Genomic DNA, 27264 nt, shown 5'->3' with positions numbered 1-27264 from the left:
GGGATACTTGTGATGCAGAATAAACATTGGCAGTTTTCAAAGGATCTTTGCAATTTGTTTTAACTGAATCAATCAAGGAAGCAAGCAAAACACGTATAGCAATTGATGCTATATTGAAGTCATCAGCAAGGCATTGGAAGGTCAAAGAAATAAATTAAGAGTGCCTTTGGGTTGACTGAAGCATGCTGAATTTTAGCGTCTCATCTCTGTGCATTTAGGTTTAACACGAGAACAGCACCTGGTCTCTAAGACAGTGTGTGACACACGGTAAATATTTGTTGAATAACTGTCCTTTTAATTTATGAAGCAGTTTCACATATGCCATCTCATCCAGTTTTCAAGATCAGCACTGTTGACTATTTTGGTCAGACAATTGTTATGGAGGACTATTCTGTGCATGCAGGGTGTTTAGCAGCATCCCTGATCTCTATCCACTAGGTCTACAACCCAGCCCCCCCACCCAGTTATGAGAGCCAAAAATGTCTGCAGACATTGTCAAACGTACTCTGGGGATCAAACTTATCTCCATTTGGGAACCACTGATTCTCATTTTATCCTCCAACTTCCTCACGGGCAGGATGACAATATCAGGTTTGCAACTGAGAGAACTAAATCTCAGTGACTAAGTGTCTTATGCAGTGTCCTCTGGCTAGTGACTGGTAGAACTAACATATAAACTTGGCAGGGCTTTTGACTGAATCCTATCGCCTACTGACTTAAATGACTGCAGATGGCGTAAAGGTAAATGCGACGGAAGTGGGCAGAGTTTACACAGCTAAGTAGTGTGCAAGGGCAGCCTGGATGATTCAGCTGGGTTTGCTGGAGTCATGACCACACAGCAACTCTTCAGCTATGCTTCTGTTCTCGGGGTCACCTTTGGAAAGAATGAAAAATAGCCACAGTGATAGTTTCTGGGGATACTCCCAAAGGGAGCATGCTGTCTACTTTATTTATATAATAGGGCAACAAATTGTCTATCTTATTTAAAGAGATGAAAAGAGGAGCTTGCTTAAGTTTTCCTAGTGATAGGCACAGTGTCTTGATATGGAAGGACATTCTGATTTTGTTTATATTTGCGATAGTCTAATTTAATTTCCTTTTATTTCTCTTAGAGAGTAAAATATTCAAATCTTTCCTAGAAGTGGGCTGTAAAGGTAAGGAAAAGAGTGCCCGATGTCTAGAGTCTGGTCTAAATCATTTGTACAGACCAGCCTGTGAAATGCAGTTGCTGCTGCTTCCAGGTGGTTTTCCAGATATACAAGACCTAAATTTCACGTAACTGTGAAAATAAATTAGGGCCTCCTCCAGATGATGCTCCCTCAACTGTAAATCTCCTTCGCAGTTTCAAATTCTATCTAAACAACTTGGCATTAAAATTCATTCACTAAGGTAAGCTGGGCTAGAGCAGGTGTAAGCAATGATCACGATTAATGTAAAGAAGCCAGAGAGAAAGAGAGAAAATGGAAACAACAGAAGCAGAATGAGGAAGCTGGAGAGAGTTAGAGGACAACATTGAAAATGATGCATGAGAATGATTTATATGAAGAATTTGGTCAAAAAAAAAATGAGAACTCACGATTTTAAATCAGATCTCTTTATATGCATCACAGTGAGCATAAAGGCACCTAAAACATATTTTAGCTAAGAAAGTAGGCACTGACAGAAGAGAGTTTGACAGAAGGTTTAGCATTATTTCCAAAATTATTATTAACATCATCAGTAAACACTCATTTTGGCCAGCCCTGTGGCATAGTTCTTGAGTTTGGCACGCTCGGCTTCGGCAGCCCAGGTTCACAGTTCAGATCCTGGGCGTGGACCTACACCACTCGTCAGCCATGCTGTGGCAGTGACCCAAATGTAAAGTGGAGGAAGATTGGCACAGATGTTAGCTCAGGGCTAATCTTCCTCAGCGAAAAAAAAAAAAAAAAAAAAGAAAGAAAGAAAGCAAACACGCACTTATTGCATCAAGACCAAAATCAAGGTACTTGAAGTAAAGATGGGACACAAAGCATTGAAACCAAGGCTTTACCATCTAGCTCTCTGAGCTTAGACTAGTAGTTTTCAGAGTTTAGCCTAAATTGAATCATATGGAAGACTTTAGGAACACAGATTACCAGGCCTCAGCCTGGAGTTTCTGATTCAGTAGTTTGGGTGAGGGCATAGGATTTGCCTTCATGGCAAGTTCCCATATGATACTGAAGACTAGAGGCCACGCTTTGTGAACCATGGGCTTAGGTCATCATTAGGACCTACATGAACCTCATTTTACTCAGGCATAGAATGTAACTGAAGACTACCTACCACCATAGTATTTATGTGTGAGAGGTCTTTTAAAAGTATAAATTTATTTTTAAATATTTCTTTCAGCTACAATCTAGGATAATTCCACTGATTTGGCCTACTTTATTGGGAACATAATCAGATTATTCTAGCACACCAAGGCTGTCAGTGGTAAATTCTTGTGTCTTCCTTATATTTTGTATTATCAAAAAATGGACACAAATTTTATTTATTTTTTGAGGGCAGAATATTAGCTCTTATGCCTTTTCGGATGGTCCATCACTGGCTATGCTTTCCTCTTGCTTTCTGATAGTTTTGACAGTTAGGAAAACGGAAAACAGTAACTTTTGTAACAGACAAATTCTGGAAATCACACTTCCACAGATCATTGATAATATACTTTTCAACTTCTCAGAATTCCGGGTCACCAACGAGTAAGTACTACCTCTCTCTATAGTGTTATGTTTTATATTCAAATACTAATTTATAAGCCCAAGCACTTTACACATGACCCATGGAGACCCCTAATTTAGAGAGTGGCAAACCTGAATTACGTGGAGTGCTAAAGGGCAAAAATGTTATCGATTAAAAGTAGTGGTGATTTGATGATTTTATAACCCACTCCTCAGTCTTCTACGTAGTTACATAAATAAGAAGAGATACTTGAGACATCTGGGGAAACCAAATTATTATTTGCCATTTTGGAAGAATCTTCTACATGTTTAAACAAACATTTTGAGTCATACTATGTTCTAGGTACTATGCCAATTGCTGGGGAAACACATTTAAATGAAGAATTGATCCTAATTTTTTTAGGATCTTACAGTATGTGTGGAAGACAATTTACAAATAACTAATTTTGTATAACACAATATGAAATCTGCTGCAATGAGAGTATGTACAAAATATTATGACAACAGATAAAAGGAAATAAAAAATACAGTATAGGGGCTGGCCCGGTGGCATAGTGGTTAAGTTTGTGCACTCTGCTTCGGCAGCTCAGGGTTTGCAGGTTCGAATCCCAGGCGCAGACCTACACACTGCTCATCGAGTCATGCTGTGGTGGCATCCCATGTATTAAAAAACAGGGGAAGATTGGCACAGATGTTAGCTCAGAGACAATCCTCCTCAAGCGAAAAGAAGCAGCTTGGCAACAAATGTTAACTCAGGGCCAATCTTCCTCACAAAGAAAAAAAAACAATATAAATGGGAAATAATTTCTAGAAAGAAATACCTCACAAGTTACCAAATAAGCCTCTAAAATTATTTAGGCTATTCACAGCCATGAAGAGTATTAGCTTTGGTGGGGCTAACCAGTGGAAACAAGAAAACGTCAGAGGCTGGCTCAGTGGTGCAGCGGTTAAGTGCACACAATCTGCTTCGGTGTCCCAGGGTTCCCCAGTTCGGATCCCAGGTGCGGACATGGCACCACTTAGCATGCCATGCTGTGGTAGGCATCCCACATATGAAGTAGAGGAAGATGGGCATGATGTTAGCTCAGGGCCAGTCTTCCTCAGCAAAAAGAGGAGGATTGGCAGCAGTTAGCTCAGAGCTGATCTTCCTCAAAAAAGAAAAAAGAAAATGTCAGAAATTTCTAAGGGATTCTTATTTTGCATATTATGGGGCCTAAATAAGGATACTCAGACTTTGATTACCGTGTCTTTCTATCCATCCTCCCATCCTTCTATATAGTTCTAATGATTCACTGTATTTTAAATACATGCCCATTTGCTGACTAGTAAAAGAAGGATATCTCGATGTTGACTATAATTTACCATTATAATTTACCACTGCTCCTTAAATACATGTATCAAAGTGCTCATAATCTTTTAATCACAGATATTTTTGAACCTGGATTTAATAATAAAAGTTGAACCTCGAGAGGAAAGTGGCTAAATGTATTTCTTTACATTATATATAGTGTCATTGAATATCAGAGCTAAAAACTAAATTTCAAATCTTTTGATTATAGTAGGAATGAAATTTCTGCTACATGATATTGCTTCCTTTTGAAAGCTGAAACAGAGCTGTGTTTAGAACATAACTCAAAGAGGAGTGGACTTCAAATGAGGATTTCCAAGGCCTGGAGTGACACTGGTGTTGGTGAATGGGTCTGGGTGGGAGAGTAAATTGAAAAGTAGAACTTGAATTGAAGTTTAGCAGTGAGCCATGGGATTAGCCTCCTTTTAAGGAAATAAAGACATTTTTGATTTTAAATTTATATATATTTTTGGAATGTTATGTTATATATCCTTCCTGATCAGGGTCATTCTTGCGTGTGTGGGTTCCTGGACACAAAGACTGGATCCTTTTCTTCTACTTCATTGACTAAAATGGAAATTACTTGTTATAGACCGAATCGTGTTTCCTTAAAATTCATATGTTGAAACCTTAACCTCCAATGTGACTGTATTTGGTGATGAGGTCTTTAAGGTTAAATAAGGTCATAAGGGTGGGGCCTTAATCTGATAAGACTGGCATCCTCATAAGAAGAGGAAGAGACACCAGAAATCTCTCTCTTTCTGTGTGTGCAAAGAGAAAAGATCACGTGAGGACACAGCAAGAAGGCAGCCACCTGCAAGCCAAGGACAGAGGCATCACCAGAAGCCAACCCTGCTGGTACCGTGATCTTGGACTTCTAGCTTCTAGAACTGTGAGAAAATAAATTTCTATTGTTTAAGCCCCCTAGCCTGTGGGATTCCATTTACGGCAGCCTGAGCTGCCTAACATTACTTAACAGTAAGAAATAGCGCAATCTTGATTCTATCCACTTGACCTTATTGGTCTCAACATTTATACATTACGTGATTAGATGAGACTGGAAGTTACTTTTTCTGAATGGATTTTTCTAAAAATATTATTTTTTAAAAGGATTTATAGGTCCCTTGTTTGAAAGATTAGAAGGCAATTATAAGAAACTGACTTATGGCAAACATAGGATGATTCTATATAGCAATTTAATATGTTAATGAACTTTTTGCCCTTGAAAATGTCTAAATAATCATCCCCTGGATAATGACTACTTCCTGGTATATTTTAACTTTGTTTGCTCAGTACACTTCTTAAATTCATGTGCGGCATGTACTGTGACTAATGCAAACAGAGCAGCCATCAGATCCATTTCATTAAGAAAAGATTAAGTGGAGATTCTGAAAATTTCCCATGAAACTTTGATGCGCAATTCATTCTTTAATTAAAAGCAAACAGTCTTGCTTTCCGGGATTAGGCCACCTAATTATGTAAAAACAGAGAGAATATGTTGATAAAGAGTCTTTGAATAAAAAGGGAAGAAAATATCACCAGAATTTGCCCCAAATGAATGTCATCCCAGAAAGTAGGAGATAAGAATGAAAATCAGAAGCAGTTTTGAATAATCTATACTTCAAATGACTCCAACTCATGAAGAATTAAAATCTCTGATGTTCCAGGGACGAGCAGGTGTGGAGCCGATGAGACTTTGGGAAAAAGTGCAGATACTGAGAGATTGTTGATCCAGACTATAGAGAACAATCTGCCTGAGATTTCAGAGTTTGTTCTGACCTCCGCTACTAACTCGATATATAACTACAGGCAAGTGAGTTAATCTTTCTGTGACTCATTCATGCCTTTGTCAGATGGAAATAATAACACCTGCTTCATGAGAGTATTTGAAGGTTTAATTAAATTAGTGTGTTGAACTTCTTAGATGAAAGTTGCTACAATAATGCAAAGGGCAATTATTGAGCTCATTTTTCCTTTTCCTGTACAGAATATGATGATTGAAACACGTTTATTTTAATTGGAAAATTGACTAATTGCCTAAAGAAACCCTTCCTCATGGCATATGATACATGTGACAATAGGTCAAATCTCTTTATAATAAAGAGGATCATAATCTAATTCTTAATTTAACAACAGAAAATCTAATCTGTGGCAAAAGAGTTCTTTCAAGAATCATTCAATATGTAAAATTCTAATACCTTACGGTCATAGCAGTGGAATCTGGTTTATAGTCTCGTCCAGAAATGTGGTGTCTCTCACACAACCATTTATAGGTTTGACTCAGTTCTTTTTCTGATGAATTGATTACTTTTTCTCTTTTTGGCAAAAAGGGCAGTGGTTTTTAAGTGAGGAAGATGCCAACTTTCTAAAGAGAGGAAGTTTCCATGAGGAAAACAGTTTGTGTATATATACTGTTGTCTGGGGTATGACCATGTGAGCAACTGGCTCAGGAGAAGGTCACTGTTAGAAAGGCCAAGGAATTGAGAGGCTCCAGTGTTGGGAGATCATCTAGAGTAGCAGTGTTGGAGAGAATGATAGTGAGCCGGGATGCAAAATTTTGAAAAAAAGGAGGGGGACCTGAGAATCTCTAGATGATTCCACAAAGAGTTGTAATGAGTTGGGAAACCTGATGACAACAGATTCAAAGCTGAGCTGTGGCACTATTAGGATGAATGGACAATAAGTGGCAACGAAGAGCAGAGATGACCCACACTGACCTCTACACCCAGATGTATGAGGGCTGTTGGGAGAGGAAATAGTACTCTTTTGAGAGGGGAAGTCATGTCCTTCAGGGAGAATAAGGTTTCCATTAGACTCAGCAGAGATTCTCAGCACTGACTGTACTAGGATCTCCTCAGAAACTTTCCAAGCAACACTGTTCGTGGGTCTCACTTCAGACCAATTAAATCAGGATCTGTGGCGGTGGATCCCAGAGAACAGAACGAAAAAGCAAACAAAAAACCAACAAATCTCTCTCCAAGAAATTGAGCTAGGTTTAAAAACTGGTATAATGGCAGTTTTCAGAAGATAAGAAGGTGAAGGGAACATTGAAAACAGAGGTTAGAAAGGTAGATTTTGCTTCTGACAGATTGTGAGTTCTAGAGGATACTCTGAGTGGGAGTCAGAAGTCTGAAAGTGGATGTGCAACGCCATAATGGATTAGAGTGACCAATGGTTCTAGGCTTCTTGGATCATAAAGAGGCTTGACTTGATGACCTCAGGCTGTGAACTTTGGAGAGTGGGTTGGGGAGGTAGGGAGTTCTTGCTATGAGCACATAGAATTCTCTGGCTTCCCTTTTAGTCTTACCATTAGACTCAAGGAGAATAGGGGAGGGGAAAACTTTATTCTTAGCAAACAAGGCCCCCTTTTGACTCATGCTGATGGGAGTAGTGATCAGTATAAACCACAATCCAGATTACATTTTTTGTTCACTTTATTTCTCATTTTTTGGATAGATACCCAAACTATCAGCCTTGTTGTGTATCACTGTTTTTAAAAATATCATTGATTAATATACCTTATAAAGAATTGTGAGGGGCCATCCCATGGACAAATGGTTAAGTTCGCACGCTCCACTTTGGGAGCCTGGGCTTCGTGTTCGGATCCTGGGTGCAGACCTACTCACTGCTCATCAAGCCAGGCTGTGGCAGCATCCCACATAGAAGAACTAGAATGCCCACAACTACAATATACAACTAAGTATTGGGGCTTTGGGGTGTAAAAAAAGGAGGAAGATTGGCAACTGATGTTAGCTTACGGCCCATCTTCAACAAAGCAACTCAAGAAGTGATTGTATACATAGAAAATCCAACAGAATCTGCACAAATGCTACTACAACCAAAAAAAAAAAAAAAAAAGAGAAAGAAAGAAAAAAGAATTGTGAATTCTTGTTTTGTGGTCATTTCTTATGCTTAGAAAATCTGTATCTCACGTGGGTGAACACTTTTGGATTTGACCAATGAGGATTCAGTAACAGCTAGTTTATAGATAGCATTCAATAAAAGTGAAATCATCTTGACCCAGCCTGCCCGTTTACAAAAGGAAAGGTAGAAGCAGTTCTCTCTGCTGGGAACTAAAACTCAGCATCATTCTTCTGAGGATTAAATTCTGCAGACTGGCCACTTGAATATCTGTAAGTTGCTGGTAAAATGAGACTTTACAACTCCTGTGGCTCTGAGAGTCTGCTATAGAAAAAAAAGGATCTGCAGCATCAGCATAAACTGAAGACTCTATGGTTTGATTTGAGAATTTGGAAGTCAATAAAGTGAAGACAGCATTTGTATGTAGAGGATAACTTTTTGAAACTTAGCTTGTCTTTTCTTATCCTCTTTTTATACTATAATACTTCTGCGGCGTTTAGAGAAAACAGAACTTACATGGAATGGAAACGTCGACAAATGGCCCAACACATCTAATTTAATCAGAATCAATGCTTATGTCGTTTACAGCACTGCAAGCTTGATGCCTTCTTTACTCAACTGTATTCTGTTCCTTAGACCATTACATCACTCTCACAGGCATTTATTCTGTTTTTCTGGTCGAGGCAGTGGGTGTAGGCAAAGTTCTGCAGGATGTTCCGGTGAGACTCTAAAGGCAGGTTCCTTATGACTGCAACAGATGTTGAGGATTTTTAGGGAAATGCTGACTTTATATTGTGAATCCCTCTCTCTCAGGGAAAAATAAGGTATTTCCAATTGCCTGCTAGCTATAAAAGCAGAAGGGCTAAATAGCCTAGCTATAAAAGTGGAACACTGAAATTCTTACGAGGTACAAAAATAATGAAGACTTCTCAGTTCTTATTAAGAAGCAAACTTCTCTCTCAATAGTTCATTATTTGATTATGGCTCCACAGATATGATTAAAGGAAGAGATAAAAAATTTAACTGTAAATTCCAAAAATATTTGGCTCTGTAATCTGATTTAGGAAAAACAAAAGGCTAGACACACAAGTGCAAACAGATACTATTAATTCATCTTTCCTACTGTTAGCCTAGCATTGTTATTAGTAGTAGTAGTAGTTATAATAGATGTAGTTATAGAAAGTTTTATAATAAACATACTGTTCCACTGTTAGCTCTTGACAGGTAAAAAATTGAGATGTTTAGCTTGTGTTATTTTAAGTAGACTCAAGACTTAAAATTTCCCTTAACCAGTTACTTAATCACTGTGTTTAAACAAATATTTAATGCTATTAGGAATATAAATGTAAAAAATTCCAAAGCAATTCAAGAGCTAATGAGGAAATAAGCAAGTAAACGACATTAGACATTGAGATGTACGATCTGCAGTTCCAACTGAGATGATTGTTGATTTTTTTAACAATTGATTGCTTCCTTCATTGAAAAGTTATTTACTGGGATAGCACTATGTTCCAGGAACTAATTTAGGCACTGCAGATAAAATCATGAGTAAGACAACTGTGATCCCTGACATGATGGAGCTTACTTGCTGTTTTTCAGTTTATTAAAATTAGAGAAAATATGCAGAGTGCATGACATGAAATCGAATCTTTTGGCTGAGTCTGATCAAAAAGCATTTAACAACATGCACAATGTCTGCCTCCTGCTCTCATGCAACTCAAGGAACCGAGTCAAGTACTGTTGACTGTGAAGTTCATAAAAACAGTCCCTAAGTCTGTCTTTAATAAATTTGTGTCCACAGAAACTAGCGCCTAGTTTATTTAGCAGATAAACCTGGTATTTCATTAATACACCATAAATATTTGCTGAATGAAGGAATGGATTTTCTCAGAATCAACTTGTTTCTCAGAACCAAACTCCTTGTTTGCTTACTGAAATCTTTATCTTCTTGTATTGCCTGGTTTCTTTCCTTCCTTTCTTTATTACACATTCTGGTCCAAACTGGCTCCCTTGTTTTGGGGGAACTGAAATATTAGGGTTTCAAGAAGCTTTCGTTGGACATAAGAAGTTTCAAAATCAGGCTAAAGAAAGCCCCAGAGAGGTTAAAGGCCCCCAGGAGAAATTTTAGTGTAGTCCACACCTGTTTATACTATAGTAAATACTCCAATTTCCTTTGGGTATTTATTAGAGGAGGTTCTTTTTCTTGGAACCACTAGAAAATGTATCATTCCTCCAGAGTAACATACCCAATGTGAATTGCAGTGAAATGTTGGTTCAAATATGGGGTTTATTTGAGGAGATTTTATAGCATTATTGGTCAGCTTCTGACAGAAGTTGGTCTAACAAAACAGCTCACACATGCTTGGTAAAATAATTAGTTGGACTGTAGGGTCAAGGGCAAGATTTTATGTCTGTTGATTTTGTAAGTGTGTGACCTAGTCCTTCTCTGAAAATCATTTCACCAAAGTCACTATATACTCCTGTGGAGACAGACGACACGTTTCCTTGCAAATTTGTCTGACTCCTGTTGTCCCTTACTTTTGTCCCTTGATGGAATTATTTGGACTGAGTGGACTTTACTTTGGGCCCAGAAGCATAAGCGAAGATTCTGATAATAAGAGAGGAATGAGAACATTCAGAATGTGGATATAAGCTAGAGGAAAGAAGGCTTGTATTATGCGTGTGGACTTTATGATTAGACTAAACGAATTGTGTTGGATAATAATGGAAAATAAAGTTGTAAATCTCGGGTGGGTTCAGTCAGAGAAGCCTGAAATTGATGTGTTGGGAAGCTATGGTTTGTTAATGAACAGGAAGTGTTATACTGCTTTATTGAGATGAACCTGATGGAGGAATGTAGGTTAGATTTTATGAGAAGATACTGGAGACAGAGATACCTACCAGCAGTATTTTGCAATACATTTTGCAAGTAGAAGATAGTGAGACCTGGTGTCACTTGTAGCAACAGGATAAGTCAGTAAGATTCGAGAAAAAAATCTTTTGAAAGAAGAAACAACAGATTTTTGGATTTTAGTGGGAGTCTGAATGTAGGGAATGAAGGTGATGGAAGAGTTAAATATATCTAGAAGAGCAGTGATATTATTGATGAAATACAGTGGTTTGGCTGATCAAGCCAGCAACATAGAGAACGTACAGTTTACCAGGGAACACTATGCTATCATAATGCCTCCAGGAAACTCATTGTCCAAAGTGGGACGCAGACAAGTAAACAGATACTTACTTGTGGTAAAAGTAGTATGTTTGACACAAGTACAAGGTAGTATGACAGCCCAAAAAGCCGCAAATAGCGTAGCTGAGGGAATAGTTGGGAAATCTTTCCAGAAGTAAAATCTAAGCTCATCTTTGAAACTTGGACAAGAATTAACCAAATAAGAAGGATACTACAGATAGTGCTACAGGTAGAAAGAATAGCAGGGGGAGGATGATAAAGAGTGAAACCTAAGTATTTATTTCTTGCGGATGATGGAGAGTTGTGTATATCTTGTTAAGGAGATTTGACTTTATCCCCTAAGGAAGCTAATATAAGAAAGATCAGTTCATTTATGGATATGCTGCCTTTAAATTGATGGATCCTTCCTATATAGATATCGCTTGGATAGCTAGAAATTCTGAATTTGAAGACATGAAATGGATTTGAAAGCTGTACAGTAATAGTTGAAGCCATGTGAGAGGATGAGTTCTTAAAAGAGTGTAGAGAGAAAAGGACCATGGATTTTGAACTGAGCTGTTGGGGAGAGTATCCCTAGTTAGGTAGCAAATTTTAGTCAAGTAATAGAGAACAATATGAAATGTTTGTCTTAGTTTTAACATAATATAGGTAACTCTCTAGAAACTACTTGAAAACTTCTGGAAACTGAATTAGTAAGTTTCATTTTTATTTCCTTTCCCTCTGGTATTTTCCCTTTCAGTCTGAGCTATACAAGCATCTGAGTCCCACTTGATGCACAGCCTCTATTGATCTTTTAGAACAACGGATTAGGAGAAGGTTAGAACGGAAAGAAACCTTGGGGACCATCTAGTTAACTGGTTTTTATACTTCCTTTTTTTTAAACAACAGAAGTTTTCTGACAATAAAAGCTTAACATAGAAGCATTTAATAAGTGGATGAAAGTGAGATTGCTCTTGTTGGCGGTGGTGGGGGAGAGTTCGTGATTCATTGTCCCACCTCTGTTAAGTTCCTCTATTCCTTTTTGGTATTCTCTGAGGGATCCTGACAGAAACCTCAAGCTCTAAAGGGTGGTTTTTGAAAAGTACTGATAGAGCCCAGTGCTTTCATTTTCAGAAACCAAGAAACTTGTTCAAAGACATATAGTTAGATCTAATTTTAGAACAAATATTCTGCCTCTGGAAGAGTTGCTTGCACTATATGAAGAAGTGATCTTCACTAATGTTACTTAGAAGCTGTTACCAGTTGCATTTACTTAGAATCACTGACGGATTAATGGACATCAGATTTCCTGTTGGTGCACCCCTTGAAAACAGAGGATAAGGAAGGAGAGTAACACGTGAGACGGGGAAAAATGGCTTCTTTATTTTTCCCTGGTCTGATAGCACATGCCCCTTTGATAAAACCCTGTCTGTTCGGCCAAAGACAAAGTACATTTCTAAGAGAAGTCTTTACTTACAGCAGAAAAAATGCAAACTAGGGAACCAAAAGTTGAATGGGTTAAAATTTAAATGCTTTTTCCTTTTTAAAACATGGGCTTTAAGGAAGAAATAGAGCAAGTTGCTATCGTAGCTTGTCAAATAAAATTTATTGTGGAATAATTCTGAAATAAAATTTACTCTGTCATAGAGAGACCAATTTACCCAAGAGAGCAAAGTAAGCCCAATTTTATCTGCTTGACATTTCCTATATTTAATATCTAACCTTAGTAAGAAATTTATTTACAATAAAATAAACTTGAAAATGTTAATTTCTCATGAAGTTTTCAGAATGGAACAGTTTTTAGTGTTTTTGGTATGGAAAGGTGCTTCCTTTTTCACTCAGTCTTACATTTCTTTGGTTATTAATGTTTACTGTGGGATTATTCTGTATCAGACACTGTGCCAGGAAATATAAGGAAAATAACTTATTGCCCCTACTCTTGAGGAGTCCACACTAACTTGGAGAAAACAAATGATTTTGACAATACAAGATCAATACTTTGGAGAACACAAAAGAACGACTTTTTTATAGGCTTCAGAAATAAGGTGATAATTTAAGTGAGCTTTGAATGATGAATAGGAATTTAATGACAAAGAGTAAGAGGTCAATCTTGAATGTGAATTTTGAATCCCATCATTTAATCTGACTTGGAAAGCAGGGGGCTTCTTTGGTCAGGGAACGTTCCAGAAGCCCATAGCTGATGGAAGTGGCCCTTGGCCAAAGCAAAAGGCAAAGCTAATTATTTAGGAGACAAACCAGAGGTCAGTAAACAAAAAAAGCATTTCCAAATAAGACACCCAATTCTGACCATAGAGATGGAGATTAGAGGGTTGCTGGAATAAAGCAGGAAGCAGGGACTGAACTGAACAAATTGGAAGATAATTGTTGAGAACAAATATCTGGACTAGGCGTCGATTTAGATGTTAGACATGATAAGATTTTATTTGTTATAGAAATCTGGTAATGGGTGGGGCAGGTACATTTAAAGAGCCAAAGCTGTGGTAGAAAGCAAGACTGAGGATGGGATGGTATTTTTGCTAACTGAGATAGGAAGGAAAAGTAGATTGGGGGACAGGTGAGGGAAAGATAAGGATTTTGCTTAGGGATGTACTGAGTGTAAGGTGCCTGTGGAATATCTATGGAGAAATATAAACAGTGAAACGTAAATGTTCTGTTTCCTTATTTATCAAATGGGGATGACAACATTTGCCCTCCCTATCCCACAGGACTGTTGAAAGGCCTCACATGAAAGAACAGAAATGAAATAGGCTTGAAAAATAGAAAACAATGTACAATGAAAAGAGTTGTTTTGGTTATGTTTGTTTAGCGCACATTTTCTAAGGAAGAATGGCAAGAAAAGCTAACCATAAATTGATTATACATCTTTTCCATTTTTCTGGACCAAACTTTACCTGAGGGGCAAGAATGTCGTTTGAATATAAGAACTTTTTACTCATATAAAGACATGTTCAACTTCTTTTTCAATGCATACTTCATCATCCAAGAGTAGTTTCTAATGGAGTTTAATGAAGACACTGGAGAAAGAATGAAAATACTTATTTCTGTTTTTGTTTCACATTGGAGTGGAAGCTAATGAGTATCGTCTCAAGTCCTTTGGGGAAAAAAAATCCAAGGAAACATCACTGACAGAAGCAGCCTCAATTCTCTACTCAGCATAACGTTATCTGCATAAATGTGACCAGTTAATTTTTAACAAAAAATCTTTTATTTGTTTTCTGCAGCTGTAGATTACAGGAATATCAACTAGAATAGGTTCTAAGCCAAGGCAAGTGTTATAACCTTTCTTTTTGCTATTTGTGTGTTGCCGCGGTAGCTAATTTCAGAAGAGGAGTTTGCAGTTAAATTTGATGGAGCACACCACATCTGCTCGATTCCAGTCAGATTCTAATGGTGCTGCCAAAAGGCTGTGTTAGAATTATAAGAGAATCTTCTCCAAACTCAAATAGATGGAGGATAGGCATCGTAATAGACTCTTGGGTCACCGAATCTGGCAAGAACGTACCCTAAAGGTTGGATCACAGAAAAATAGTCGGACTTGGTACAAATATAAAAAAAATCCCTTTAGAGTATTTTATAGGAAATAATTTAATCTTGAGTTCTTCTGAAGAAAAAAATTTCTGATAATACTAGGATGTTAATTTCCTTCCTCTCTGAAGCAAGCTAAAATTCTTGAAGATTTCAAAACAGAAGACAGATGTTCTGTGCTGGTCATAAAGATGTTTAATAAATTTGGGATTAAATTCGATTACATTGACTTAGTGGTGATCTTTTGGGTCATGGCTTTCCTTAATATGTGATAAAAGCTGTAAATCCCCCACATGAAAGAACGTATAGCCATGTACACGCACTAAATTTAGCATATATTTTCAGGGAGTTCAGCCATCCTTAGAAGCATATTCTTGAACTCCAAGTTAAAAAAAATATTTCTACAATACAGAAATATTGAGAAATATTTGACCCACGGATTTCTAGGAACAGAAAGTAAGAGGTCAAATTTTTTATGTGTATCAGATGGTGGCATTGCATTCCTTGACTGAATTTACCACTGCAGGCTACTTCTTAAAGAGACCTCCTTTGACTTCCTCTCTAAATATCACTTTTTACCCCACCCTACCCCTTGCAAACACCCAGTCACTCTTTATAAAGCTTGTTTATTTCCTTCACAACAATTAATACAATCAGAATTTATTTTTCATTAATATTTTTGTTGCAGACTGTTCTCACTAGAATGTAAGCACATGAAAACATTATTTATCTCTTGACAGCTATATCCTTAGCATCCAGAAATCATCTGGCACGTAGTATTGCTCAGGGATTATGTTTTGAGTAAATGAATAAACAATGCATTATTATCTACTTTGGAAGCCCATACACTATCCGTTGGTAACACACATGAATTCATATGAAGTCAAGGATGGTATAGACAGAGTTGGCTGGATATGTATTACCAAGGTCAGCAGTATGATACATTTCTATAACATGCTTAACTTAGAATGGCTAATGCTTCTTCTAGTCAGCTCGTTTCTTGCGCCATTTTCAAGACCTTTGTCACATAATATTTATTTTCTAGAAATGTCTGCTGTTATTCAATATTTCCAAATCTGAATTGTAGCAGGGAATGATATATTACGGCAGTATTTTAGTTATTTTTTTTAAAAAAATGGGTGCAAGCTCTCTGGGCAGACTATATAGCTTTGGTAGGGTCGCAACTTGGTACTACATATGTGTGTATAGTTTACCAGCAAACTTCTTGCAGCACTAAAATATTCCTGAGAACTCTTCCATATTCACCAGATTGTCTCACACCCCTAACTAGGAGTAATATTGTAAGATGTTTATAGTTATGAAAGGTACTCAAGGTACAACTTTTTGTCCTTTTTAATGTTATTTTTAAGTTATATTCAATAATAAATATTTGTAAACTTAGCAATCGATGACCCGAGCTGCAAAGCAGATAAGTATTCTGCCAACTAGTTTGACATTTGGAGACAAGGCAGGCTCCAAACAGGATTAAAATTCCACTAAGCCTGACAGAATAGTTCAACCAAAAGGGATAAACTATAACATAGTTTTAAGATGTGAGTCAGCTTTCTTTCTGATTGGGTAACAGTAGAGCAAACAGTTTTCTATTCTTTATTCAAGAGATTGTCATCAATTGAATTCATTATTTCGTAGAAACATAATTAAAGAGTTTAGTGAAGTTGATTTTTCTTCCATAAGCTAATTTTTTCATTGTATTTATTCTAGTACAAGTTCCACAATTCAGAAGACATATTTTAAGTCCAAGATCTTTTCTGAAGAGTCACTGATTATAATAAATTATTAGCTAAGAGATTTATACTGAGCTTACTTAGTTTTAGAAACAGGAAACCATTCCATGATCTTGATTTCGGTATGGATACAACCTACTGAACTGAATGATATTTAGTGCCACTGAGTCTTTCTAGAAGCAACTGTTTCTAGCTATGAGCAGAGACTAAGGCTTTGTATCATCTTATAGCATCTACATTTGAATTGATGCTCCCTGCCTATAGTGCTAATAGGCCGCTTTACAGTAGCTCTTGTCATGGTCCACTTACGACATGATGATGGAGAAAGCGGAGTACTCTTTGTCTATATGCCCATTCTTTTATGATGTCATAGGAACTCTCGTTGTACCTTTAGTAGAGGATATAATCATACCTACCTCATCAAGTCAGCAAGATGCTGTTATTGGCTTTGTTTTGGAAAGTACCCAGATTTCTAGAAGGCCTGGCTTTTAGAAACTCTGCAAATTGTATAATTTTTCATGTTTGCTCTAACTTGAAGGGATCCTTTTAATTTTGCTGTCAATTGAATTCAAATTTAGCATTAGCAGAAAAAGTTTGGTAATCTTGAGTGGTAAGGAGAGCCAGATGGGTTTTTTTTTTTTTTTTGAAAATCTATTCTTTAAGGAGAATAAAACTAAAGGATTATTATATGTAAAACTTACCTTAGTAAGAAAACAACTGGTTTTATTTTTAGTTTGAACAGAAGTACAATTTTGTATAGTTACGTTTTAAAAGTAATTCTTCTCTGTGAAAAATTTGTACTTGTAAGTTTTATAGTGATTTTCAGATATAAAGACCATTTTCTTATTAAGGCTAAGAATCAATTTTCTGAAGATAGGATTTTATCAGAGAGAATACTATGGTTTGTAAAGTTGAAATGACTTTATGAGTATAGTAATAGGAACCAAAGATTATTAGTTTATGGTAAATCTTATCTAATCACTTGTAATGTTGCATGTAGACATCTGCCATTATTTTCTCTCTTATCTCTATGTATTGATAATGTGCTGAAATATTATCGTTTTATAAACTCACAGATATAAGTGTAAGTGTAAGTAATAAATATTGTGATTCAAGAGCCACAAATACAAATGTCACACAAACACAATCAGACTATGATCATACTATTATGTGAATGACATGGAAGTTTGTTAATGATCTGGTTAATTCTCAAAATACCAGTTATACAGTTCCACTTAGGATTAAGACTTTGTGAGTTTGGATTTCTTCACTGATTGGATTGCGTGGATGATTTTGAAATAGCCGTTGTTTCCCTCATAAAATTTATTTGTTTGTTTGAGATTTAAAAAAACAGTTTTTAGACTAAGTTCTTATTTATTTCAGGCACAAAACTGATAATTTATTAAGAAAAATGCTTTTAAACTATAAATGCTTAATGCAAATCACATGTTTAAACTCATGTTACCCCCACTTCTAGTGACAATAATAAAATCTGTGCTTGCTCTAGCAGCACATACACTATAAATTGGATACGGTGATGAAACCTTACATAGAAAACAATGAAGTGCTTTACAGGCTGCACATCTCACAAAAAAGCTGTGACCGTCCAGGTTTTGAATGTATGTGATGATACCACATTACATCATTTTTCTAAATAACAAGTAATGAAGATCCGGATATCCATTCCAGGCCATCTACTAAAAATTCGTTCATTTCTGAAATTGACTTTCTTTCTTCATAGAAACTCTTGATATACAAAGTGTTGGCCGATTATTTTTGTGGTGTGTGTGCAATGCCAAGTGAATCCCCTACATTTTCTAACCCTCAAAAGCAGAGGAGAACTTATACAAATGTGTTAAAAGGGAAGACAACATTGCAGAGGGACCCAGAGTGGTCATTAAATCATGCTAACTTTTTGTAGACAGACAAAGAAATCTTTGTTCAACTTTAACACTTTCAAGATTGGATTATTGAATTCTACAATTTTGACAGTGAGATATTTGAGAATGATGTTTTACTTGTGACTATTAGAAATGAATTACTCTGATGTATTAGTATTACTTTACACAATGCTTTATCTGAGTTATTATATTCTTACTTTACAAGGAAATTATGATATTATGCATGTGTGAAAGTCAACATTTATAACAATTTAAGTCATATAATATTTATTATAGAATATACTTTTTAAATTGCAAAACCGACCCATTCTAGTTTCTGTAAAACTGCCTTAGGTAGGTATTTTTAATATATGGAAAGTACATCCAAACCCAATGATATGTTTGATATATATTGATTATATGGTTTTGGGTTTATTAACATAAAAAATTATTAAAGCTTTATTTTTTTCGTTACATTACTTCTTCACACACAATGAATCAGGGTATCAAGGGGTTGCCTTCCCATCTTGTTTTCTGAATTGGTTATTTGCCCATTTAAACCACACAGACAACTCCCAAGTTTTCCCATCATTTTCTTTAGCACAATTCTTGCCAATAACTCTCCAGAGTTTATAATATAAATCTAGATGACATTACGGAAATTTTCTTTTTAAGAATTTTTATATGTGCTTCCTGTACTTTTAGAGTCCTGACACAAGGAATTATATTACTGCAAGTTGTGTGTAAAATAAAAGCTAGAACACTAATATATTAAATTATGAAGAACAAAATTTGTTTGGTTCTGTAATAAATAAGTAGAGTGAATTGAAGTTCATTTTTTGTGACCCAGCTACATCTTTGCAAGCAACTATTTGGTTTTATTTTTTTTTCAGTAGACTGAGCAGAGTAACGTATCCATATGAGTAAGTTTAAGTTTTAGCATTCAGTGTCAGTGGTCTAGTAAACTTGGGGTAAAATAAAGATTATACGTAAGGGATCTGGCTTGATTTTCTTTTTAGTTTGTAATGCTTGTGTCAAGGGGTAAGCCTAGAAGATACTTCCTTCTTGATCACACTTGAAAATTGACTCGTAGTAATTACTGAGATTAAACTGCAGTGTATTTTATAAAAAATATTACTTACTTTCCCAGAAGTGAAGAGATACAATTGTACAATGGTGGTTACAATGGTAGAAATACATATTGCCAAGAAAATGTTAGCAAGAGATTTAAAAATGACTGTACAGCACCGCATCAGAGAATTGTATAACAGCAAAATGATTAATTTTATTTTTTTATATTAATAAAATCCTTAAATCTTTTTTAGAAATAAATGAGGGGAAAGTGCTTTTTTTCCCTCTAATTCCTACCAAAATATTTCCTGATGTGGAGCAGAAGACAGTAAAAAATGACAGATTAAAAAAAAAAAAGACATTCATGCATTTAAGCCACCATTAGTCTCTGACTCTAATATAAGGCAGATCATTAATCTTTTGCAAAACTATGACTTTAGCCACTTAAGCTCTATTTAGTGCTTTTCATGACAAGGACATGATAGGCCTTGTAAATTTAGGAGTTAAGATGTGTTTCCAACAGGTTAATTTAGACAGGCTCAGCTGTTTTTTGAAACACCAACTTTATAATAAAAAATGCTTTGGAGAAATGATGAAAGTTATAATAAATAAAAACCAGAAAGGATTCTATAGAGTTTATCACAAATGACACTGTTTAGATCAATGAAAACAAATTACATTTGCTTATGTGTCATCCTCAGTCTTAATGATGTGGAAAAGGGTGACATTGAACAGGACCTGGTGACCATTGTTCCAGGCATAAAGTGCTCTATCTCTTGCATTGTAGTCAAGCATGGATATGTGAAAGTATTGATTATGAAAGGGAATGTCTGTGTACTCATATGTTGAGGTTTTGGTGGAATAGGAATAATACACCTTGGCTCCAGTTAAGTGAGAGTTGGTAACATACAGTGTCCCACATATCATGAAAGATTCCCCTGCACTTCTCTTGGGATAGCCAGTGCTCCAGCTCTTCATCACCTCCAAGGTATCTTGGTTAAGTTGGCTGATGACTATGTTGCCTGCATTCTGGTTAGTTGCATACACAGCCCACAGCCCAATTTCATCAGCCATTAGGTCGATGTCAGAGAATCCACCCCAGGTGTAGGGGTAAACATTGTGAAAACCAGCATACTCCAGGCTTCGTTGGGCAAGCACTCTCCCCATATCAAAGCTGTATTTGATGATGATGTTACTCTGATATTTGTTAAAATAGAGTGAGCCATTGTAGACAACATGGTTAGTTCCCGCCCATTTGAAAGGGAGGTTGTATGTCCTTGACTCAGCCCCACTGACGAAGTCTGCAATTGATTTGTATTCACGGACAATTTTGTTGTTAGTATAACTGTCCATGTACCAGACCTGGGAAGAAGGAAAAAAACATGGAGTGACAAAATGCTGTACCTTTCTGAGAATTCCAAAATAAAGACAATGAGATGTAGCACCTATTAATATCACCATTCTTGGGCTCTGGAAGCCACATTACTTACAGCTGACCTGTTGCATTGTGATAGCAATGCAGGCTTTTGCAAAAGTAGAATCATGGTCTATATAGAAGGGAAACAACTGAATTTACTGCTTTGAAGTTGATTCTCTTTTTGTCTTTTCTTTTTTAGTGTTATATTTTTGACCATTCAGTGCATATCACTGAGTGAACCAAACATGTATCAATGCAAATCACATCATTTTGTCTAGTTACCTGATAGATAGACGCAATCAGTAATAACTGCGGAAAATATCACCTTCAGTAAATTTATTTATTCTATTCCTTGCTCTGAAAAATGTATGGTCTAATTTTACACTTTCAACTTGTGGTATCCTTTATGGATACCACAGAACCTTTTAGTAACACTCATTCACTAGACCAGCTGAGAGGTACAACTACCTTTCCATGAAACCATTTTACTAATTTGGCTACTAATGTCATGCAGATTTAACCTTTGAGAATCTTAATGTGTACTGAATTCTGTAATAGAACATAGAGCTATGGTAAGTTTGCAGGATACTGACTTATATAATATAGGCATTACTAACTTATGAAAATACCTCCCCAAAATTTCAGTACTATTTCTTTTAAAATTACTTCTTGTCTCCAGTGATATTTTAGCTTGTTTAGTGAATTGGTTAGCTCTTAACTTTTTCACTTATTTGGTGTTGCTTTTTTTTTCACCCTAAGGAGCAAGTTTTAGAAGGAGTATACAGAGAATTTTGTACACCTGTAAGTAGCCCGTTTCAAGCATCAAACAACATTAAAACCAATAAAAACTAGACTCACTGGTAAATTATAGGATGGAACATTTTACTAAAATAAATTTGTCATATATCAGTAGATATGTTAATATTATCAAACAAAATATTTGCAAATGGTGTAACACCTTTCAAGTTGAGATTAATATTCCTGAAAAGAAATGAATAGCTCTGTAGACATAAAGTGTAAATAAAACATAATTCTAAATAAAGGCATTTATGGAAGGAACATACTCTGTTATTTTTTTCAGATGCTAAAGGGTCTGTCATCCAAGCGCCAAATCGGGTTCCAGATGTCTTGACTGTAATTGGACCTGTGATTTTCATCAATTTGCCGCATGCTGAAATTAGAGAGACATAAACATGTTGGGTGAACATGGCCAGTGATTCCAGCATACATACTCATACCAAGAGCAAAGAAAGGTATCCTAAAACAAAGCAAATCCATGGGACTGATATCACATACTCCGAATGAATGATCATTCATGTTGGGTACCACATGTTGAACTATAATTTGAACCATGAATAGTTGCTTTTTCAGTACTCTAAATCTAAAGTGTAGAATTTTAAATTGGGAAGTGATTTGTACAATTTGGAAAGAAATAAGTAAGGAAAGTCATTATCATTATACCTATTCAGCACCTGCTTCTTCTAAGTAAAGGAGTCAAAAAAATCAAACAAATTGTCCATGGGCCTGTTTACCTGATCACCAGATCCCCCTCCCCGCCCCTTCCCTGCCCCTATGCTTCGAGGCTGTGGACAACTTATGGAAGCCAGAAAGAGCTCTATAAGCTAATTTTCAGTTTGCATTTGTGAATGAGTAGCTCCTGTGAAAGATATCTTTATAGAATACAACAATAGGAGTAAAAACATATGTCCACAGAAATACTTAAATATATCTGACAGATTATTCATCAAAAGCATAAACATAAGCAAATTTCCAGCTATGAAGGGAAGGGTAATCAATCTTTTCTCCCTGGCCTTAGACCCGACGACCACTGATTTGCATTCTGTAGCTTGAGTTTTGCCATTTTTAGATTTTCATATAAATGGAGTCATGCTATAAAAAAATGAATTTCAACACCGTCTACTTGAAAGAGGTAGAGTTTTGAATGGAAAATGCTTTGTGTAAGCCTGATACAGTAGCCATGAAGATGCGAAGGAAAGAAAGCCCAAAAGGTAAGCCCTTAGACCCCATCGTCAAATGCAGTGAAAGATGTGGAGTAGCATGATGAAAAATTAATGACTTCCTTGAAAAATTGTAATATTTTTTATCACTTTAGCTGTGAATAAGATCTTAGGAAAAGCCTAGACGTCATAAATGCCAAAACCTAAACTAAAAGGAAACCCAGCATTTTGTGAAATTCTTAAACAGCAAAATTTAAAAGCTATTTATAATACACATTGTGAAAGACAATATGAGTGCCTATAAATACTGACCTTTTGTCTAAACAAAGGAATTTTTTTTTCTTATCCATTTATCCTCTATTTTACTTTCTGTTCTTTTTTTACATTTTAAAAAAAATTTTGTCTTATGTGTTCCATGTTTCTTAGCTCCTCCTCTGACTATCCCTAGGATTGATACATTTCTATTTAGTTTCTATTGGTTCCTGTGTGTTTGTAAGAGAAAGAAGACATCCACAAAGCAAATGCAAAACTAATTCTAACTTGAAACTTATTTTGGCTCATTTTTATCTATAGATGTTCCTCGTAAGAATAATTGGTAACTGGCAGAGTACTAAGCCGTGCCGTTAGGAAGATGATGAATGCTAATATTCTATTTTGTGCTATTACTTTAGTGATAATTATGTGTTTAGTAATTTCTAGCATTTCATGAAACATGAATTGTATACATGTTTTTTCTCCTTTTGTGAAAGAAATTAGATGAGATGGCATCCTTATATACTTTAAATAAAAGAGTTACCTTATAATTTCCTCAAACCCGATAAACTGGGCATATAATTCAGAAGACTTTATGGCATTTTCCATATTGAATAGCAAGACCTTGGGTTAAACCTATTTAGAATGTATCAGCTCAACTTGTATAAACACATGAACAATATATGAGTAAAGTAATATCAACTTGAACTAGAAAAAGCAAATGTATTCTGAATGAATCTAGTTGAGTATATTCTCTGAATGTGCACGTGAAAGTAATATGATCCTTAATTATGTCCTATGTAAGTATATCTACATTCACAGATGGTAAGTGCATGAAAATTTCAAGTCTAAGTATATTGAAATAAAAAGAAAAACATCTCTCCCCCTGAAAAACACCACAAAACAAAATGATACTTTTTCTTAGGCGTGGATAATAAATTCTTTTTTGAACAAAATATAAATGGCAAAATTAGGTAAACTGTGAAAAGTAATTGGTGTAAGATGATGGACTAATATGTGCTTTTATCTTCTTTATTTCCCAGAGCTCACTGACATGATAATCAAGGAGTAAAACATGAGGGAAAAAAAGCAAAGCAAAGAGAAAGGTATAAGAGTCATTAGTGGAGAAGAAACTAACAAATTTCTAGAAGGCAGAAGGTGATGGAGAGTGGTAATTAAAGATGTAGGAGGATATAAGATGCCTCAGTGTCTGTGCAGAGAAGGCAAGAGCTGAGGTGGGGGCTGCTCTGCCTTGAGAAAGAGAAGTAAGGGACTCAGAAAGAGAAGTAAGGGACTCAGGTATAAAGGATGTTGGGAAAGAGGTAGGTTGCTGAAAACAGGAAAACCACTGAAAACATGCCATAAGAGCAATTGATCCCATCTTCACTCCTAGATTCAGGATCCCAGAAGTCACGTAAAAAAAAAATCTACGAAACTCTGTTAATTACCTGAAAAGACTTAGGGCAACTAATGTAGGCATTGGAGCTCTAGAACAAAGGCTCTTGCATTCTGCATTTGATAGTCTCCTTGCATACTCACCATGGAATGAAGTGTCATGCCCTACCTAAATACACAGAGTTTCCAAGCAGATTGATTGTTAAATCTTTAAAAATGACTGGGTAACCAAGAATTAGCAGAGATTTTGAAAAAGTTTAGAATAAGAATGACCAAAGTAAATCTGCAGAAAAACCAGACTACCATAAAAAGAGAGAAAATTCAGAGAGCAGAGGAAATTTTAGTGTCTTTAGAGAGATTTGCATATTATAGTCTGTGTACTGTGAAAGGAAAACAAAAAGAGCTATTTGAAATTTAAAATATGATTACTTTTTTAAAATTAATAAATTGGAAGATAAAAAGAGTTATTCAGAAAATTAAAAAAGTAAAAATGAAAATAAGAGAAAATACATGGATCCATATAGGATCGATCCAGAAGCTCCAACATCTGAAGAGCAAGTCTCTAGAACGAGAGGAGAAAGAAAAAGAGTAGAGAAAATTATCAAAGAAATTATGCACAAAATTTTCCCAGTTACAAAACCTATATATTCAAATTAAAAGGGCACACATTATAATGAACAAAAACAGATTTACTCCTAAAGATATTTACTGTGAAATTTCAGAAGATTAAGAATAAAGAGAAAAATTGGATCTTTGCAGAGAAAGTGTGAGGTGGTCACATGCAAACGGATAAGAATTAGACTGTCACTGGGTTTCTCATCATCAGTACTGGATGCTGGAAGACAATGATCAGTGTCTTTATATTCAGGAAGAAAAATCAGAGGAAGATAGAATAAGGATATTTTCTGACATGCAGACTTTCCAAAGTTTACCTACAATGCACCCTTTCTTAAGAGTTTACTCGAGGATATATTGCAGCAAAATAAGCAAGTAAACCAAAACAAGGGAAGACGAGATCAGGAAAACTGACTTCTTGTCCCAGAATGACAACTGTGCAGTACGCCTTGAGAGCAGCTAGTCCAGAATGGACAGACATCTCCAGGAGGAAGGTGTCAGAAATAAGAGAAGTTGATCTATAGAAATACTGTATGAAGGGGCCGGCCTGGTGGCACAGCAGTTAAGTGGGCACGTTCTGCTTCGGTGGCCCGGGGTTCACCAGTTCAGATCCCGTGTGTGGACATGGCACCACTGGGCAAGCGATGCTGTGGTAGGCATCCCACATATAGAGTAGAGGAAGACAGGCATGGATGTGAGCTCAGGGCCAGTCTTCTTCAGCAAAAAGAGGAGGATTGGCAGATGTTAGCTCAGGGCTAATCTTCCTCAAAAAAAAAAAAGAAAGAAATACTGTATGAGACCCTCTAGAAAAAACTGGGTATAGTGAAGTTGGTTTTTGAAATACATAAAAGGAGAATTCATTTGAACTTAACTCTAGTAATATTCTCCTTTGAATGGCACAGATGTTGTGACATTGGACTTACAGAGGAAAGGAATACATACTTAGCGCCCAAAGAACAATATAAGCATTGTCATAATAACTTTTAATTTGTAGAATCAGCCCATGAACTAATTACAGAATACTTAAAAGACATTTTATCTGCTGTGTGATTATAGAAACGACAAAATGTTTCCAACTGTGATAAGATAGAAGAATAGATAAAGTTCACACTGTGAGAGAATTAAAAATTAGGAGAAGAGGTGAAAGAAAGATGAGGTTCAAACTGTCCTCATATTTAAAAACATGGTATTAAGAGAGTTTTCCTATAATTAATGAAAAAATCATAAAGATTTAAATATGGGGTTTGAAGTTACAAAGTTGGTAAGGGTCGAATTGTGAATAGTTGTAAAAGTGTATTATGAGGAGATGAGAAAGAAAGTGGCTTTAGCTAAATGATCTAAATCCTCCTTTTTGCAGAGCGGAAAGTCAGTAAAGTGTCCAAAATTGATAAACCAAATAAAAAATGGTGGAAAAACAAGCGTATTATTACAAAGATGGATTTAACCACCAGAAGCACTAAAATTAAACTTAAATGTGGTTGCCTCTGGAGAGCAGAACTACAGGAGGAGACATGCTTTTTATTCTAAGTCTTTTTATTCTAAACATATAATTTTCTAGCCATGTGCATAATATATTTAAATTATAATTTTAAAATTAAAATACCTGCAAAACATTATGAGTCATTAAATTTAAAAAGCAAACATCACATTTATATATTGCCTATTGAAAAATCATTTCCAGGGTTTTTTATGCCATGCTTCCTTGCAGGTCTAGGAAGGAGGTGGAAATTGAAGCTGTAAATAGTCTCCAGCAATGAAAGTTGTGAATATTCTGCATTTTAATTTGGTTTCAGTCCTGGAAGGATGAGATTAAAATTATGTTCTTTATACTTCAAGATCTGTCTTAAAATTGACATGGCAATCTCTCTTTCTTTAATTCTTTCAACCTTAAAAGAATTAGAATTCTTACTATGAATGATGGCATTTATCATTACTTCATAGGGGTGTTAAGAAAAGCTAATAGGCGATTGCATCGGTTAGTACATGTGTAGGAGCTGTATTAAAGACATTGTGCATGTGATTCAAGTAGAAATGGCGTGCATTTTATTTCAAAGTAGCAAGTGATTATGACCTTGGAGAAATATGCTCCTGTTGAAGACCCACTTTCCATAGAAGGAAAAATTAGTTTAAACCTTCTTGAAAAATATCTTTTAAAGATGAATGATATTTCTTGATTACTTGAAAAGAAAGCTGCGTGGAATTTTAGAAGTCACTTTAAATTTGTTCTAGGTATAGATCAATATCATGTCCCAAATATGAAACATAAACATAATGGAATTTTCATCCCCACTAAACTTTATACTCAGAGGAAAGT

General features: G+C 35.8%; 1 protein-coding gene across 4 annotated transcripts in view; it reads right to left on the bottom strand.

Moving 5' to 3' along the window:
• Nucleotides 1-17735: 17735 nt before the first annotated feature.
• OLFM3 (olfactomedin 3) overlaps nt 17736-27264 on the bottom strand; it is a 184102-nt gene continuing 174573 nt past the window's right edge. For all 4 annotated transcript variants that reach the window (XM_070267266.1, XM_001488136.7, XM_070267268.1 and 1 more), the window contains exons 5-6: nt 21795-21901; nt 17736-20675 (exon numbers count right to left, since the gene is read on the bottom strand). In XM_070267266.1, coding sequence (XP_070123367.1) covers nt 19998-20675; nt 21795-21901 — 785 coding nt within the window. In that variant the 3' untranslated portion in view covers nt 17736-19997. The remainder of the gene's footprint in view (nt 20676-21794; nt 21902-27264) is intronic.

Source organism: Equus caballus, chromosome 5 (assembly GCF_041296265.1).
Source record: "Equus caballus isolate H_3958 breed thoroughbred chromosome 5, TB-T2T, whole genome shotgun sequence".
NCBI classification, from domain to species: domain Eukaryota; kingdom Metazoa; phylum Chordata; class Mammalia; order Perissodactyla; family Equidae; genus Equus; species Equus caballus.
This window is presented reverse-complemented; position numbering and strand designations above follow the sequence as displayed.